The sequence below is a fragment of the Lipophrys pholis genome (genome assembly GCF_963383615.2).
Source record: "Lipophrys pholis genome assembly, chromosome: 15".
NCBI classification, from domain to species: Eukaryota; Metazoa; Chordata; class Actinopteri; order Blenniiformes; family Blenniidae; genus Lipophrys; species Lipophrys pholis.
In genome coordinates, this window is record NC_137642.1 from 2,591,427 (window position 1) to 2,608,246 (window position 16,820).

General features: G+C 40.8%; 1 protein-coding gene across 1 annotated transcript in view; it reads right to left on the minus strand.

Annotated features, from left to right (window-relative positions):
- slc24a3 (solute carrier family 24 member 3) overlaps nucleotides 1–16,820 on the minus strand; it is a gene marked incomplete at its 5' end in the record, with an annotated part of 263,277 nt that overhangs the window by 164,756 nt on the left and 81,701 nt on the right. Inside the window, one exon of the mRNA XM_080482318.1 lies at nucleotides 2,221–2,340. Within this exon, the coding sequence (XP_080338444.1) occupies nucleotides 2,221–2,340 (120 nt within the window). The remainder of the gene's footprint in view (nucleotides 1–2,220; nucleotides 2,341–16,820) is intronic.

The window sequence follows — 16,820 nt, forward strand, 5'->3', positions numbered from 1 at the left end:
TCCACCTCACTTTCTCTCTCACCAGAGGGAGTGCTGCTCATTTTTCAGCTGCAGTTCGGCTCCTCTGTAGCCTGCTGTCCTGAGAATGGAGACTCTGTGTGTGTGTGTGTGTGTGTGTGCGCGTGTGCATGTGCGTGTGCGCGTGCGTGTGCGTGTGTGTGTGTGTGTGTGTGTGTGTGTGTGTGTGCATGCGTGCGTGTGTGTGTGTTAGATCCAGATAAGCAATACTTACAAAAACTCAAAAACTAACTTGTTTCCGTTGTGTCTGGTCAAGTATCTACTTAGGTAATTCAGTTTGACCTTTAAGCCCTAAACTTGACTACTGTACACTGTCAAACCATGATCTCAACCTCGCTGCACCTTCCCAATAAAGCTACAGTTTTAATTATTTTAATATGTGCAATATTGCCACTCTAGCCTACAGTTTCCGTGATATAGTAAGATTGATAACTGTCTATCTAAATCCATACCAATATCAATATCAATCAGAATAAAAGTGGCTTGATGTCTATAGCTTGATTATTTAAATGAGGAAAACTATCATGTTTACAAATGTAGACATTTGATCAATGAACATTCATTTCTCAATGCACCTGAGAAAGTTCCTTTCAGTTCCCGTCACACCGCTGCACCACGCCAAGTAACAAAGACCCAGGTGGGAACTTTTCTGTGCACATCAGCAGGCTAATTAGTGTTCCGTGAAACAGATATCGCGGATAAAAAGCTCCAGTTGTCAGATGTAACAACGACACGGTTGATTGCACAAATATGCCACAACGATTTTCAGTAATTGAAGTTTATGCCTTCAGCTCAGTGCTAAACTGTAGCTGAGTGTGAGTTTAAAACACACAATCAACAAACGTTAAAAAAAATGCAATATACTGATCAATTCATCTGAATTGTTTGGTTTAAGATAATCTAATAGAGAATGTACGCCACAGACATTGCAAATGTCACATATCATTTTTTTATCCTTTTGGCAAACTACAATATTTTGATCATGGCGGTTACAAACAACTGGAATGAAAAGCGATGGCAGGCCTGCAGAAGTAGAGACGTGATATATACATAAACAAATACATGTGGTGTACATCCTAAACTCTTTTCACAGCATTAGCTGTCACAATTTAAATTGCAGTTTTAAATTCATCCTACAAGATTTTGGAAATATAGATACAGTATTTTCATTCTGTAGGATGATGTATTTGACACAACGGGTAATTTGAAAGTAGGATAGACCCACTACGATTACAGAGACCTGAGAGAAACTATAGATTTATGTCCTCAATATCAACATGTCCATCCAACCAAACAAGCAAAAGATGGTGCTTTACTTCCCGCATCAGTAAGCTTTTCATCTCCAAGTTTCAAACAGTACAAAACGTTTCTCTCCTCACCAAATCGAGCAGCCAAACACTCAGTGGAGGTTTGTTTCTTTCTGTTCACAAAAAAGGTTTTTCTCTCACCTATCATCATCTGCTCGTTCCTCCAAGGTTCGTTTCATGCAAACCCGGAATAAAACATTCACCAACTGGCAGTATGGAAATAAGGTTAAAGCTCCAGAATAACCAACATGCATCAAAGAAGCCATATTATACAGATTTTCAACACTTTCACATTGGTCTCGTTGGGCCAAAAACATTTAAATGTTGGATCAAAGGAGCTGCATTCAGAATCTGCTGTGTCTATGTGAGCTGGACTGGCTCCACCCACATATGCCCATCTTGAGAAGAGGAGGAAGTACTTCCTCTCGTGGTGCCATGTGCCAGCAGAGCTGCCTAATTGTGGGAGGAGTCAAAGGGAGGGCCTACCTTGATTGGGATTGGCTAAACCCCCGATGACACTATATGGGGTTTGATTTCTGATTCACTCGTGTGTGCACACATTTTTATAAAAATTTAAACAAGCCAGGGAGAGAGATTACAGATTTCTTTCACTTCTGAGGCATCTTTCCCAGTTATGGGGATGCATATTGCTTTTGGAAAACTATTAGAAAGTGAATTTTGGATAATATGACCCCTTTATAGAAAAATAAAATGGACTCAATGAAGTTATGGGATCTAGTAAAAAACAAAAATCTAAGGTTTTATTGTGATCTGGTTGGTCCTCATCTATAGACTCTACCCTGCATGAAAAAGGCATCCCCGTGACCCCGACATCGGCCCTGCTTTAAGAAGCATTGATTGAGACCTTCTGTTTGAAGCTTTCAGACAGTCCTACCTGGTTCAGTGCAGTTTTTATCTGGTTCCAGGTAGAGCTTGGAGTCGTTGTCTGCTTGCAGGAGGTGACGACTCTCCCATCGGGCCTCCTCCATGACTACGGAGTTTGAGACGTGAAAACCTGAGGGCCGGAAAAACAAAGAGGGGAAGGACATGGAAGGGTTAGAAAGGTCTTTTATAGGACATGTTGACTAGTTCGTTGCCATTAGATGAGATCATTATTGGAATATCCCAAGTTACAATAGAATTTTGCCCCGTTTAAGTTTAAGTGAAAATGGAAAACTTCGAGTGTTTTTTGAATCCGTTTACGCAACAAAGGACCTTGTATCCACTGAAAATGCAACTTTTTGGAAAAGTTTTGAACATTCAAAGGTGGAACTTTACGATAGCACTCAGACTCTGTCTCCGTAGAAACGGAGGAAACAGTGCTACTGCCCACCACGACCATAGTAAATCATTCTTCTGCACATGTGTGAGGAGATGGACAATAACAACAATGGGTGTCATGACTCCCAGTCCCTATTCTCCTGGGACTTGGTAGTTTTATAGTTGACATATATTATAGACTCTTATAAGGACAGGTAGATACAGGAAAGATTTTACATTGCTGACATGTTTCAGCTGCATCTGCAGCTTTCCTCAGAGCGTCATCTGGCGTGTGATGACGTGTCAGTCTTTATCAGGTGACCGGCCTGACATGTCAGCGTTACTGCAATTTTTTCATGTGAACTGGCATAATTTTCAAAATGTAGGTGTTCAAACGGGGCCTTATAAAACTCACTTTAAGAAACATAACAACATACAGTAGATCTCATTCAGAGGTTCAGAGAAGATCCTTTACTGCAAATTCTGGGAACTTACCTTCAAAGCATGAACTGATAACCACAAATCTTTTGGTTCCTCCTTTAATTAACATCCCTGAATGCTCTAAACGTCTCTCCTGTTGCAGAACAAAAGCCAGATGAGCTGCTTATCTTGTGCGTTGCAGCGTTGTAGCGGCCGCAGCACCACCAGCGAGCCCCATCCTTTCAGCTCAGTTATCTGGGTCACTGTATCCTCAAGCGCCCCACCTCCGACTCATTCACCCCCCCCCCATGCCATGCAGCAGGCCCACCGTGACTTTAAGTGGGCGGGCCTTTCCATAAATAGCACAGGGTATTTTTATTGAAACGTGAAAAGTTTGCAAGATGTCACACGCAACCATGTCACAGCAGATTGCAAGGACAGAGAGGTAGCGAGCTGGAAGATGAAGCGTCGGCGAGACAACAGCACTCACAGTCAAATGGCACAAAGTATCTAATCATATGAACTAGAGCCACAAATACAAGCAAGATCACAATGAATCCATTCAAAATGTATGTTGCATGAAATTCCTCTGAAAGAGGAAGTAAAACCACATCAAACAGAAACAAATATTTATTTTGTGATTTAATTATCCATGAAACCATGATGGTCCCACAACTCTATTTTGCAATTAGCATATTGTGCATATTGATATTATAAAAACAATACAATTCCAACACAAATCTTGTAACATTATATGATGGTAGAAAAAGAATACTTCAAATATAGGAAGTCCCTTTTTTGAGAGTTTTTGAAAACAGTTTTTGCAGAGCGAATGACAGAACAGTGCAACACATGCAGATTGTAAATAAAAACACATAAATGACTCAACAGAGGTTCACTGAGAGACATGGCCAATGAACAGTAGGGTAAAGCAGAGTTCAACATTGTGGATCATTTGCAGTTATCTACAATGTGAATGCAGACTGTAACATACAGTGAGGATGTTTGTCAGAACTCAAAGAAAGATTACATATATTCTCACAAATTGAGAATTGGTTGACAAATGTAATGTTGTGATACCTGCCCCAATAGATTATAACATTCTACAAATGTGCTCCAAATTATTACAAAGTTTCATTAAAACCTGTGTATCTCAACATTTGTGTTTGTCGTTTTTGATCAGACCCACAGGTTTATATCCTAAAGCACTCTTTACCACAATAATTTCTCGCAGAACATACAATATATGTAAATCTGGAAGCGACTCAATGTGAAGATAGTGCGCTACAACTGCACTACAACTGCACTGCTTAATTGGCACGTTCAGAACAAAATAGGCCCAAACTTCAGACGGTATTTGGTGCACAACTTTAAGTAGAACGTTAAATGTGAGCACCATAACTAAGAATTAATTGTAGGCTCAGGTCAGCCTCGTTAGCACAGTTCTGTGTTTTGCTGGATGATACAGAAGCTAACAAGACACCTGCTCACAGGGATGCCCAGTGGTGTAGTAGCCCTCATGACTTGTCGGAAAATAGTCAAGAGTTCAACTCGTCCAAGGTGTGAAATGTGTGACTGTTGGACTCATGACCTGGTGACCTCTAGTTCTGCCTGAAACGAGTAAGATAAAGAATTAAAAGATGAATGGATTTTGAAATGACGTTACAATGCTGAATAAAAATACAAAAAAGCTTTGGATGTCTGGTTAAAAAAGTACAAAGTTTCCACAGGATTCCAAGCAAATGAACACACTGCAAGTGGAAAACAAACAAATCACAGCAGAGTAAAACCGAAGGCTGGAATCTGCCAGGTTGCATCAAAACCAACGCTTGTTTATGGTGATTATGACTTTTTTTTTTTTTTTTGCACTGGTACTGTATGATTTACCCCTCAGCTAATATGTCTGCATGTATGACATTAGCAGGAGACGTTGAACAAGTCGAAAGCATGAATGACAGTCGGCACACGCCACAGAACTCTCTTGATAACTGCACATGCACACACACACGCACGCATGCACGCATGCACACACACATGCAGAGAGTAGTGTTTCAGGTGGCCCAGTGAAGCAGAAGACATCCCTACTGCCGGCGTTACTATGGTGACGTGACGTAACTGATGAGGCATGGGGTTGTGGGAGGGGGCATGGGGAAGTGTGTGTGTGTGTGTGTGTGTGAGTGTGAGTGTGACATAACACCAAAAATACCTCATGCGTGCACAGGACACACGCAACTGCAAATAAGTGCACACGCTGAGCACATGCGGGAGGCTGCGACGCCACCACTCGGTCAGGTAAAGACACTGGGGGGTGGGGGGCGGGGGGGAGGGGCATCATGATCCTGATGGGTGCATCAGGATAAGGAATTTTCATTTTACATATTGTGATTGAAATACCAGAGTAAAAGTTCACTCATGTGCATTATGTAATTTTTGCAGCAGGTAATGGCAAATGTGCAGAACAGATGTAAAATGAAACTCTACTGATGTATCGAGTTTACCCAGTTTAAGTCACGTTAACATTCAACAGGGAGTATTCTGTGCAAAGACCCACGTTCTTCAGAGTAAATAGATTTCGCTCATTTGAACTACTAAAGCAGACTCCAAGAGCCTGAGGCCTTGTTCACACAATGTTTCAAATGAAAATGCATTGTTTTTGCGTTTTTGTTTCAGAAAAGTTTCACGTTTTGAAAATAGTGTTTAACATGAAAATGGCAGGAACGCTGAAAACGATATTTTTCATGTGCTACTGTTTGTTTTTGTAATAAAACCACATGCATATGCTCAACCATGAAATACCAATATGCCATTAACATTCATGTGAGTTGATGGACATTCTAGATAAATGAACAGATAACCAAGTTGGATTGTTATTACGGTGACTGTTAGCTATAAAACTACCAAGTCTCAGGAGAAAATGGACTGGGAGTCACGACACTCTGGAGGAAACATTGTTATTGTCCATCTGCGCATGTGCAGAACTACATACTATGGGCATAGGAATCCCAAAACGCTAGTTTTCCATTTTCATGTGCTGTGTAAATGGGGTCAAAGACATGTGAATGCACAGAGAAATGAGACACAGCTGACATCAATCCAGGGATATCAGGGGAGGAGAGGATATGTAGAGGAGTGAATGATGGAGCAACAAGACACTGAACACAGACAGGGAACATAAAGCCAAACATGGACTAAAAATAGGAGCGAATACCAGAAACACGTGTAAACGCAAGACATCACTTTCGACCTCTATTCCCAGTTATTCATGGATCAGTATCTTCCTGATCGATATGGAGGACTGATTGTGCAAAGATTTAAGAAATAAATACACCATTACATTTCTTATTAAATGTGTCATTCATTTATTAAAATTGGAATTAAATATATAAATGCGTCATTAATTAATTAAAATTGGAATTTATTTTATGTAAAAACCATTAATAATTATTTCATGATTTAATTAATTATTTCATGGTCCGTTGTTGCACTGCTTGTGTTTGATTCATTTTTAAATATTTGTACTTTTTATTTATTTGTATTTTTACATTGACAGGAGTAAACAAACAATACAGAATGAACATATGAGGTCATGGGATGAAAGTGAATCAAGGCAAATTTAGCATCTTTACAATGTATTGTCACATAGAGTAAAGTTAAATATCCATTGGCTAAATAAATACACCATTTTTCCCACCGTTTTTTCCCCAAGTCTTTTTGGAGTCGTATTGAGTGGGTCATCTGTTCTAAGCGATGTAGGTGTTTAACAATATTAACAAAAAGGCCAGCAGTAGGACCGTTTTTTTGGAGTCAGCATTTTGTAATGGCTTTTTTACTTGCAGCCAGCAAAATCTTCAAGAGGCAGATATCGTCTTTACTCAGTCTATCAGGAATATGACCAAAATAAAGAGAAGTAAATGTTAAGTTGAAACTAAAACCCAGTATATTTGAAAGTATTGTTCCTATGTCCATCCAGAAGGTCTGAATAGAGGGACAGGTCCAGAAAAATATGGGCATGATCCGCCATCAGTTCTCCACATTCCCTACAGCAAGTTGATTGAGAACCAGTTTGTTTAGTCTTCTGTTTGGAAGTTATAAAAAAACAAATCAGGTTCTTCCAACAGAAGACTCTCCAGGTTAGAGAATTGGTGGTAGATGACTGTTTTCCAGGCTTGCAGCCACATGTCCGCAGATATTTCAATGCCCAGTTCCTTTTCCCATCGCTGCTTTATGTAGTCTGTGCTGTCCTTCTTCAATGATATTATACCAAGGTATAATTTGCTTATGAGATGTTTATTACTTTGTGATTTATATGCATTAATAAATATTTGAATAACCATTGGTGGATCTATTGGGTTAGGGCCTTTCACCTCTTTCCAGAAATAATCACGAAGCTGCAAATACCTGTAGAAATCTTTCCCACTTAACCCATATGTCATAGATTATCAAAGCTATTAAGCTCCCAGTTTTTAGCAATAGTACATATAGAGGTGATACCAAGATTGATCCATTGTCTGTATCTATGATCTTGCTGTGCTGGTATAAAATTTGGGTTGTATGCTGGACATCTGAGCAGTTTAACATCATTTTGGATTTGGAAGTATTTGACCAGTTCTACCTATACTTTCAGAGAGAGATTTACCCATTGACTCTCTGTCTGTTGCAATTCCCTTTCCTTCCCTACATATCCAAGCAGTGACTGTATTGGCGTATATATTAAAGGAGACATATCATGCTTTTAAATCCTTCCTTTTTACATATAAATCATACAGTTGTGGTCTATACAACGCGAAACTGCAATGCTTGGGTCTAAATTCCTCATTATTATAGCTCCACAGGCCCCTTTTCTACCCCTTTTCTGATGCGCTTCTGAGAGCAACTCGTTTTGGGGCGGTCTCTTCAAATGCAAATGAGACACTTCATACCCCTCCTCCTCTCCAGGTTGCAGAGGTGACACTCGGTTCAACGTCACCCTGTTCGGCCATCTTTGTAGTTTGATAGAACAGATACAATTATCTAGCGGCGCAGAAACTTTATATTCACACATTATTTACAAAATGTCAACAACGGAAGATTTGTCCATCCAGCCATACATGTTGGAGCCAGAGTCGGACCCGGCGGAGCGAGATGAAAATGACGATGATGCACCTACAGAACAACGTCTTCATATGGATGTAACGCAATGGTGTGTTACTATATTTACACTAACTTCTCCATCCATGCCCACTACTACAATACTGCCTGTATTACAACGACTATTTAACACAGAAGTTACATTATAATCTAAAACGAGCACACAGCGCTAACATATGAAGACGGTGCAACTGCTAATGCTAACAAAACAATGACAGGGACGTCTTATCATCACACTTTTTAGCGTTATATACAGCTTACCGAAGTGCTCTGTTCGTCGTCTCCATAGATAGAAGGAACTGACCGCTCAATCAGACCAAGTCTTTCGGCAAATCCTTCTTTATACTGGCGGAGGTTGTTGAAGCAGTCATCCTTAAAGTGATTCGCGCACACAAAAATGACCTTACCCACAGATGTGAGTACATTTCTGTGAAAAATAAAACTCAACCAGGCACTTCGAAAAGGTTCTGATGCTGGGAGACGGTGTAACGAAGCTTGTGGGTTACTACATCCAACAACCGAACATTTCGACTTATCCTCTCGTAACTTCGGTTGGACTACAAAATCGCAGCGAGAAACAAAAATGGCGGATTGCTCGAAATGTCGATGTCCTAATTTGGCAGTTCCGCTGAGAATACTGTGACGTCATTGTTCAAAAAACGTAATAGAGAATAGAAAAATCAAAACCGATCGCAAAATATGACCAAAACAGAATATAAAGATATCAACGGAGCACCTGAAGAGACTACTTTGAACTTTTCTGTACTTCTAAACACTCTAAATATACAACAAAATGCTTTTAAGGGCTAAAAAAGTGGATTTAGCATGATATGTCCCCTTTAAAGAGAACTCTATGGTCTTCCATTTAGCAATATAAGATGATTTACACCAATATACAAGCGGTCTCAACTGAGCAGATAAATAATAATCCCTTAAAGATGGGAGGCCCATGCTCCCCCGCTCCTCCGGCAGCTAGAGGGTAGAGAATTTCACCCTCGGTCTCTTCTTATCCCATATGAACCGTGAAATTTGTTTGTTCCCTTCTCTAAACAGTTTCCGTAGAATTTCTATTAGAAGTGATAGGAAAAGGTATAATAATCTCGGAAGAATATTAATTTTAACCGATCTGATTCTACTGCCGAGGTCAAGAGGGAGCAAGCCCCACCCATTGAGGTTGTCGTATATGTTTTTGTTAATACTATTATAGTTAATAGGAAATAGCTGCGTCAGGTCTTTGGGTAAATTTACTCCCAAATATTTGATGTGGGATGAATGCCAATTGAAGTTATACTTTGCTGTCAGTTCTTGTGTGGGTGTGTAGTTAAATATCATAACCTGGGTTTTGTGTATATTAAGGACATATCCTGAGTATGACCCACATGTTTCTAGAATTTTCATTAATAGTGGCAGGCCTGAATCCGGTTCCATGATTGTGACCAAGACATCATCCGCGTACAAGCCCACTTTATATTCCACTCCCCCCACGGAGATACCCTTTAATCTTGTCTCTTGTCTGACTGCTTGGGCCAGAGGTTCAATGAATAAATTAAAAAGACTGGGACTAGCGAGACACCCCTGCCTACAGCTGCGTTGCAAAGTTATGGAGTTAGAGAGACTACCGTTTACCTTTATTCTTGCAGTAGCAGAGGAGTAGTGTGCCTGACTTCTAACGTATAAAATCTTCACTAAAGCCGAATCTGTTCATTACTAAATAAAGACATTTCCACCCAACCGAGTCAAACGCTTTCTCAGTGTCTGAACTGAGAATGATAGCTTAGGTTTAGCTGCTTTCATTAGTTTACCAAATTCTTAGATATTATAGTTGTGTAAGCCAGTTTAATTTTTTGTATTTCCTTTTGACATTTTCAGTGGTTTTAATTATTTGAATGTGTTTTTTCAGCCATTTTTACCAATAATAGCCACTTCCGGTTTTCAAGCCTCATCTAACTTTACCAGGATGTTGGAAATACGTATTTGGAAAATGACGCTTGTATGCAAATAAAATGAATGTACTTTTTTTTTTTTTTACCACTAATTCAGTGAAAGCGTCAGGGAGGTAGTACAGAAGCGTAAGGAGCCACATATAGCTCGAGTCTCAAGTTACAGACCTCTGAGCCAACAAATAACAGAAACAACAGAACAATTCCATTTTCTTGTACACACACAAAAACACCTTTGTGCTCGGGTTCGAGGGTCTCCAAGCCAACACCTTTACTCAGCTACATACGTTACAGGGAAACAAAAACTGAAATAGCTCAAGGTAAATAAGTGTACTTAAAGGTGTGATGTACCTGCAGGAGTTACTGAAGACTTGGAAAGAAAGCCTCGGGGGGATTTCTCAAACACTTCGGGAGCTGCAATAAAACTGCTGTTCATGACATAAATTGATATCTTTCTCTTCCAACCAAAGTCACCCATTCAGCACTGCAGTGTGCAACCGTCTGTGGGCAACCGTCTGTGTGTCCTATATTCTGTAGGTCCAAGTCGACCCCATACCATCACATTCCACAGCCTTCCCATTGCTCCTCACCGACACACCTAATTAGATCCTTTATCTTCATTAGCATGGATGCGTGCATACATGTGTCCGTGTGTGTGTGTGTGTGTGTGTGTGTGTGTGTGTGTGTGTGTGTGTGTGTGTGTGTTGACGCATGTATGTACAGCACGTGTGTTGGCCCTTGAGGATGAACCCTTGTATTCACAAGTGTTATTTATTTAATTTTGTATGTAGCACAGTTCCATCATTTACTCGATCTGCATACACACACACGTGTGTGTCTGTTTGTGCATAAGAGCCTAACTATAACCTTGGCCCCAGAGAGAAAAGAATAGGGCCATGTGCACATGGCTCATACTATTATGTGCTATAATATGCTTCATGTGATGCCCACATCCTTGGCTCCACGTCATAGGACAAACACTATGTAGGTTACGCTTTTCCTCCGAGTTACATGCATACACACACATATAGAATTACACAAGTCATTTGAAGAGTACTGCATTTGAAGGGTGTTTTGGGATACACGCAGGTGTAAGAAAAGGCTGGAAATGGCAGAAAGAGCATCACTGAAAAGATGCAAACCGCAATTAATTCTTCAATGAACTGAATAATTGGGATTATTTCTTAACTGTAAAATGTGGGGTTTCAGCATGCAATTGCTACAAATGGCAAAATGCAGTACAAGGTCCACATAATTTTATAGTTTTTGTAGTGCTTTTGACAGTTTCATTAATCTAGCCTTGTTTATTACCTTGTTAAAAAGTAAGAGGAAAGGAAGAGAACCTATGTAAATAGCTGTAGTGTTTTCAGTTGTACTTAATCTAACTTAGACAACAACTTTTTAGAAATGCTGCGCATGTGTACCTCGGCTAGATAGCTTTTCTGCACATGCACAAGTACATGGACAATAATAAACAATGTTTGCCTCCAGAGCATCATGACTCCCAATCCATATTCTCCTGGGATTTGGTCATTTTATAGTTGACAGTCAAAGTAATAATCCAACTTGGTTGTCTGTCCATACGAATGTCCATGTACTCCCATTGTTAATATTTATAGTGTATTGTTCTCTATGTGAATAATCTAATTATCACAACCCGAACTGTATCGTTCAATGTCAAAAAAGCCTGTAGAGGTTTCAGCAATATCTTACAGCAGGGGTCCTCAATTATTTTCCCCTGGGGGCCAAAATCAGACCAGCATGCCAAACCAAGGGCCAGAACTGTCACAGGTTTTTTGCATGACATCAGTAAAAGTTGTTTTAATTGCAAATGTTAGCTACTGTAACCATTATTACTATTATTATTTTTATTATCATTATTATTATGAGTAATAGTAGTTGAGGTGGTTGTACTAATAATTTATGCCTGGGATTTTCAATGTTTGATGTTGAGGGTCACATAAAAAAGCACTCTTGAAAGTGTAAAACCAAAAAAGGACTCACAAAACCAACTATCTAATTATTTACACACAGAAAGACAAAAATACAGGGAGAGATTTACAGTTTGTTACTTTTTAAATTCCATAATTGTTGTTTCAATGCTGCATTTGTTTCTGTTCTCATTTCATCCATTTGAAGTATAAAAACTGCTATATCCGAGGTCCTCAATAGGCGGCCCACGGGAGCAAACTGTCTGGCCCGCCCCGGAATATGAGTGGCACATCAACGTGAAATAAAGTGGGATTTTTTCGGGAAAATGTGCTGCTCTAACTTGTTTGGGCCTCATCCCACACCGTAGTCGGAGCCGGCTGTTGATGTGCAGCTCATGGGCCAGCATTGGCCAGACAGTTGGCTCCCGCGGGCCGCCTATTGAGGACCCCTGTTTTACAGTGAAGACAGTAGACAGTAGACAGTAGGCAGTTAAAATAGACCTTGATTAAAAAAAAAAAAAAAAAAAAGGAAGAGTACAAAGAGACGCTGTCAGAGGGGTTCTTTAATTGTTGCCTTATGAATGTGACAGGTTGCCAATGGTCTTATTAGCTGACACAGTCAGACGCCAGTCATAACATATTTTTAGTTGGTTAATTGTGAATTGCTAAAGTACGTTCGTCATATGTTCTGTCTTCGCAATAAATAATTTTTTACATGAAAGACAAACCACCAACAGTACCATATTTTTGCCAACCGAAACAAAGGAAACTTTAACGGGCACTTGGTAGAGCGCAATCTTTGCCATCACCACATTTGTTTGCGGAACTAAATTAGCATCTTGAGCATGTCAGCCGTTAGCTCATATTGATGCATGTCAGAGAGCAACATTACTGTGCGAAACACTGAGTGAGGCACACAGATAAACCACTACCACTACTAAATGCACTCATACTTGCCAAACCGAGATAGTAGCTGCGAGCTCCGGAAGCAGAGTTAGCTGTGTGCTAGCAGGTGGCTAATGGCAGCTTTCTTGCTGCAGCCTGGACTGATGGCTCACTGCAGACCTCCAGTGTGTCCACAACGGAGGAAATATCTTACCTCTCCAGGAGCTGTTTAATCCCAAAATCAAACTGATTGGTCCTTGGATGATGACAAATCATCCCTGAAAATTTCTTGCAATTCAGGTCAGTAGTTTTTGCAAAAGGTTGATAAATTACATACATTTATACATTTTTATATCTCTACATACATACATACATACATACCAGTGTTGGGCTGAAGATTCCAGTGAACTCCTCCAGACGTTTTTCTGACTGAGAAGAAACACCAGGGACAATGAACAGGCCATACAACAGCAAGGGAGCAAGCCAGAGACCTGAGGACGTTTTACAACCCCCCAGGTTGATAACCAATGAGGATGGTCGAATCCGACCCAAACACCACAGGGATCCGAAATTCAAGCTTGGTGAAGTTTCTCCTACCAACACTCTCGGCTTCTCAATTTGACCACCGAGGAAGAGACATGTGTCTCCTATCTCGGCTCTATGAAGAGAGCATCAAGAAGGAACAAAAGAACACCGAGACCAGCCCGCTGGATGAGCAGGACCCAGTTTGGACCACTTCTTCTGCTTCCTCTATTTTTTCCTTTTTTGGGGGGAATTCTGAGACCAGAGCCAGTGTCTCCTCTCCAAAATCATCTGCCTCGCTGTCCACTCCTGCAGCTGAAGCCAGCCTCTGAATTCAGGACGCTGAATTCAGACCCGGTAACAACCAGTTACCACAGCCTCACAGAACCAACAGCACCACGGACGGTGAGAGCTTTTGTCTGGGCAGATATATTGTTAGATTAGCAGAATACGTTGAATGATGTTCTGTTGAAAATGCAATGTGTTTCAATGTGCCGCTGATAAGGCCACAACATCTCATATGTTTGTGTACGCGCGTTCACGCGCACCAACCAAGTCCAGGACTCTGGTTTTCCCCCTCAGAACCAGAGGTCCAAGTGAGCTCCAGGCCCACTAGGAGCTCTATGTGGAGGAACCAGGGTTCAGAACAGAGCCTCGCAAGGATTCTCTGTCGTTCTCTTCTCTCCCCCCTAACCGGACCTCCACTTAGGACTCCGGCGCTCAGAACCGGGCCAACGGAACCGCCCGTTCATTACGCCCTCGGTAGACTTCCTCGCTCCGAGACCGCCCTCGCGCATGCCCGCTCGACGGACGTCTTGTTCATCTGGCCGCTAAGCAACCGCCACGTCCCCAGAAAGAGCGAGTCAAACGCCTCAAGTGGTCGCGTGGGTCATCGCAATCCCTCTTGACATCCACCTAGTGGACACATCAAGTCATTGCGCTCTCCCTCTGCGTGCCGCCGCACGCCTCTAGTGGTCGTCACGGTCACCACACTGACCCGCCAACGTTTGCCTCCACATGGTGGACGTTCGAGGTCATCACACCCACTCACATTGACCCGCCGACGTCTGCCTCCACCTGGTGGACGTTCGAGGTCATTACACCATCACCCTCATCTCTCCAGACCCCCCCCCCACACACACACACACACACACACACACACACACACACACACACACACACACACACACACACACACACACACACACACACACACACACACACACACACACACACACACACACACACACACACACACTTTCTACATAGTGTTTGCTGTTTAATAGATTAGATCTCCGTGTTAGATGTTGTTTGCTATTTGAATGTGGATTTATGAGATGATTTCAGAATTATTTATGAATTAATAAATTTTTATTAATAAACGCCTGTTTGCTGAATTGAACGCTTCTTGGTGATTATTGCGTATTTATTGTTGACAATTCACTGGTTTGTAACAGTCTGTGCTCGGATCTCACACCTTCCATTCTATTTAAGATTGTTATATTTTACTCAGAAATATTAACTAACTTAAATAAACTTTTTACAAACGATGCTGATATTTTGGTATTAGCTATTCTCAGTTTATCTGGTGTTTCCCCGATTTATTATTAATACATAAATAACACATTTATGCAAATTAAAATTTTTTTTTATTAATAAATAATTTTTGCTCATTTATTAATTTTAAGTAATTACTCAATTACTTTAGGAGTTGTTAATGAGTAAATGACCATTTACTTCCATTAATACTTTCAATTTTTCATAAATTACTTCCAGTGATTTATTACTTTCAGTAATCTATTACTTACAGTAATTTAATGCTAATAACCAACCATAAATCCCAACACCAGCAAACCAATAAATACACGCGGACAAAAACAGAAGTTTCGCCTCAACGGTCATTGGCGAAAGTATCCATCAGCCCTATGCTTCTCCTTCAACTGCTAGGGAGCAGTATTGCAATCAATCCTCAGCTATTTCTTTTACAGAAGAAAGTCAGGGAGACAAACCAAAAGATCCAGAAGTCAGATTCTTTCAATTACAAAATAATTAAACACTGGCGATATGGAAAGGACTGAAAATGACCCAATTACCTTATGATGTTGAGAAACCTCGAAGACAAACAAAAGGTCTCCTTGGACAAGAGTCCGGCACAAGTTCAAGTTTTATGATGAAGAAGCAGCTTGAAGGAATACCTCATCATGTGACCTTTGCAAACACTAAACTCAACTGCAGTGGCTGGGTTGGAGCACGTAATAACTTTACCTTTACCAACGAAAGTTCTAGTTTATCTATTTATTGGTTCGTACGTATGTACTGTATGTATTTTACCGACTTTTTGCAAAAACTATTAACCGGAATTACATGAACGGTTCAGGGATGATTTGTCATCATCCAAAGACAATCCATTAGATTTTGGGATTAAACAGATTCTCCTCCATTGTAGACACGCTGGTGTTCCGCGGGCTGATGCTGTTGTTACCCATCTGCTAGCACACTGTTAACTCTGCTCCCTGCCCCCCTTCACCACTGTCGGCTTATCACATGCCAACTCACTCTAATTCTCCGTTCAAGTAACACAAAAGAATGGGAACCAACAGAACAACAATGTATAATCATTGAATCATAAAATTGCAAGAACATAAAGCAATTGAAACGACCACGACCAATGATGGAAGGAGACGTGTGGTGGCTCAAGTAACCTTGTAATCCACTGGTTTTCATGGTGACAAATGTGGCCTTGGCGAAGGTATGCGCTGTACCGAGTGCTTATTCTAGTTTGTTTTTTGCAGATAAGGTGGAGGAGTTCAAGTATCTTGGATTCTGATTTATTCTTATGATGGAAGGAGGGATGCTGAGATCGGCCAAAGATGTAATAAAGTTGCTGTACTAGAACGTTGTGAACCATTAGAGGTTTACCAAGCACAACACATTTGGAGACCCAGAGGTCATCCAAGGACCCACTGAACAGCAAATATCTCTCATTTTGTCCAGGACCTTCTTGAGGACCCCCAGACAAGCTGGAGGAATTTGCAGGATATAGGGTTGTTTGGGTTTCTATGCCTTCACACTGCCACCACAAACCAATGTCGACTAAAAAGAGAGGAGATGACGGATGGACACACAGGAAATGTCTGCGTCCAAACAACACCATGAAAACCACTCAAAATTATGAAATACATATGCCACAGAAACACACCAAAAATGGAGAAACTGACAAATCTAAAATATCACCTTATGAAACCAAATAACTTCTGTAGCAGAATATGGAGCATCTAGGTCCACTGTTGTTGTTAAGTAATGCTGCAGAGAAGTTGTTTTCAGCAAATGTGCATCTTGTCCATTCACATGTCAAAGCCAAGGCTGTGTTTTATAATTTCTCCACACTGGAACTGGTTCTCAAAACAACA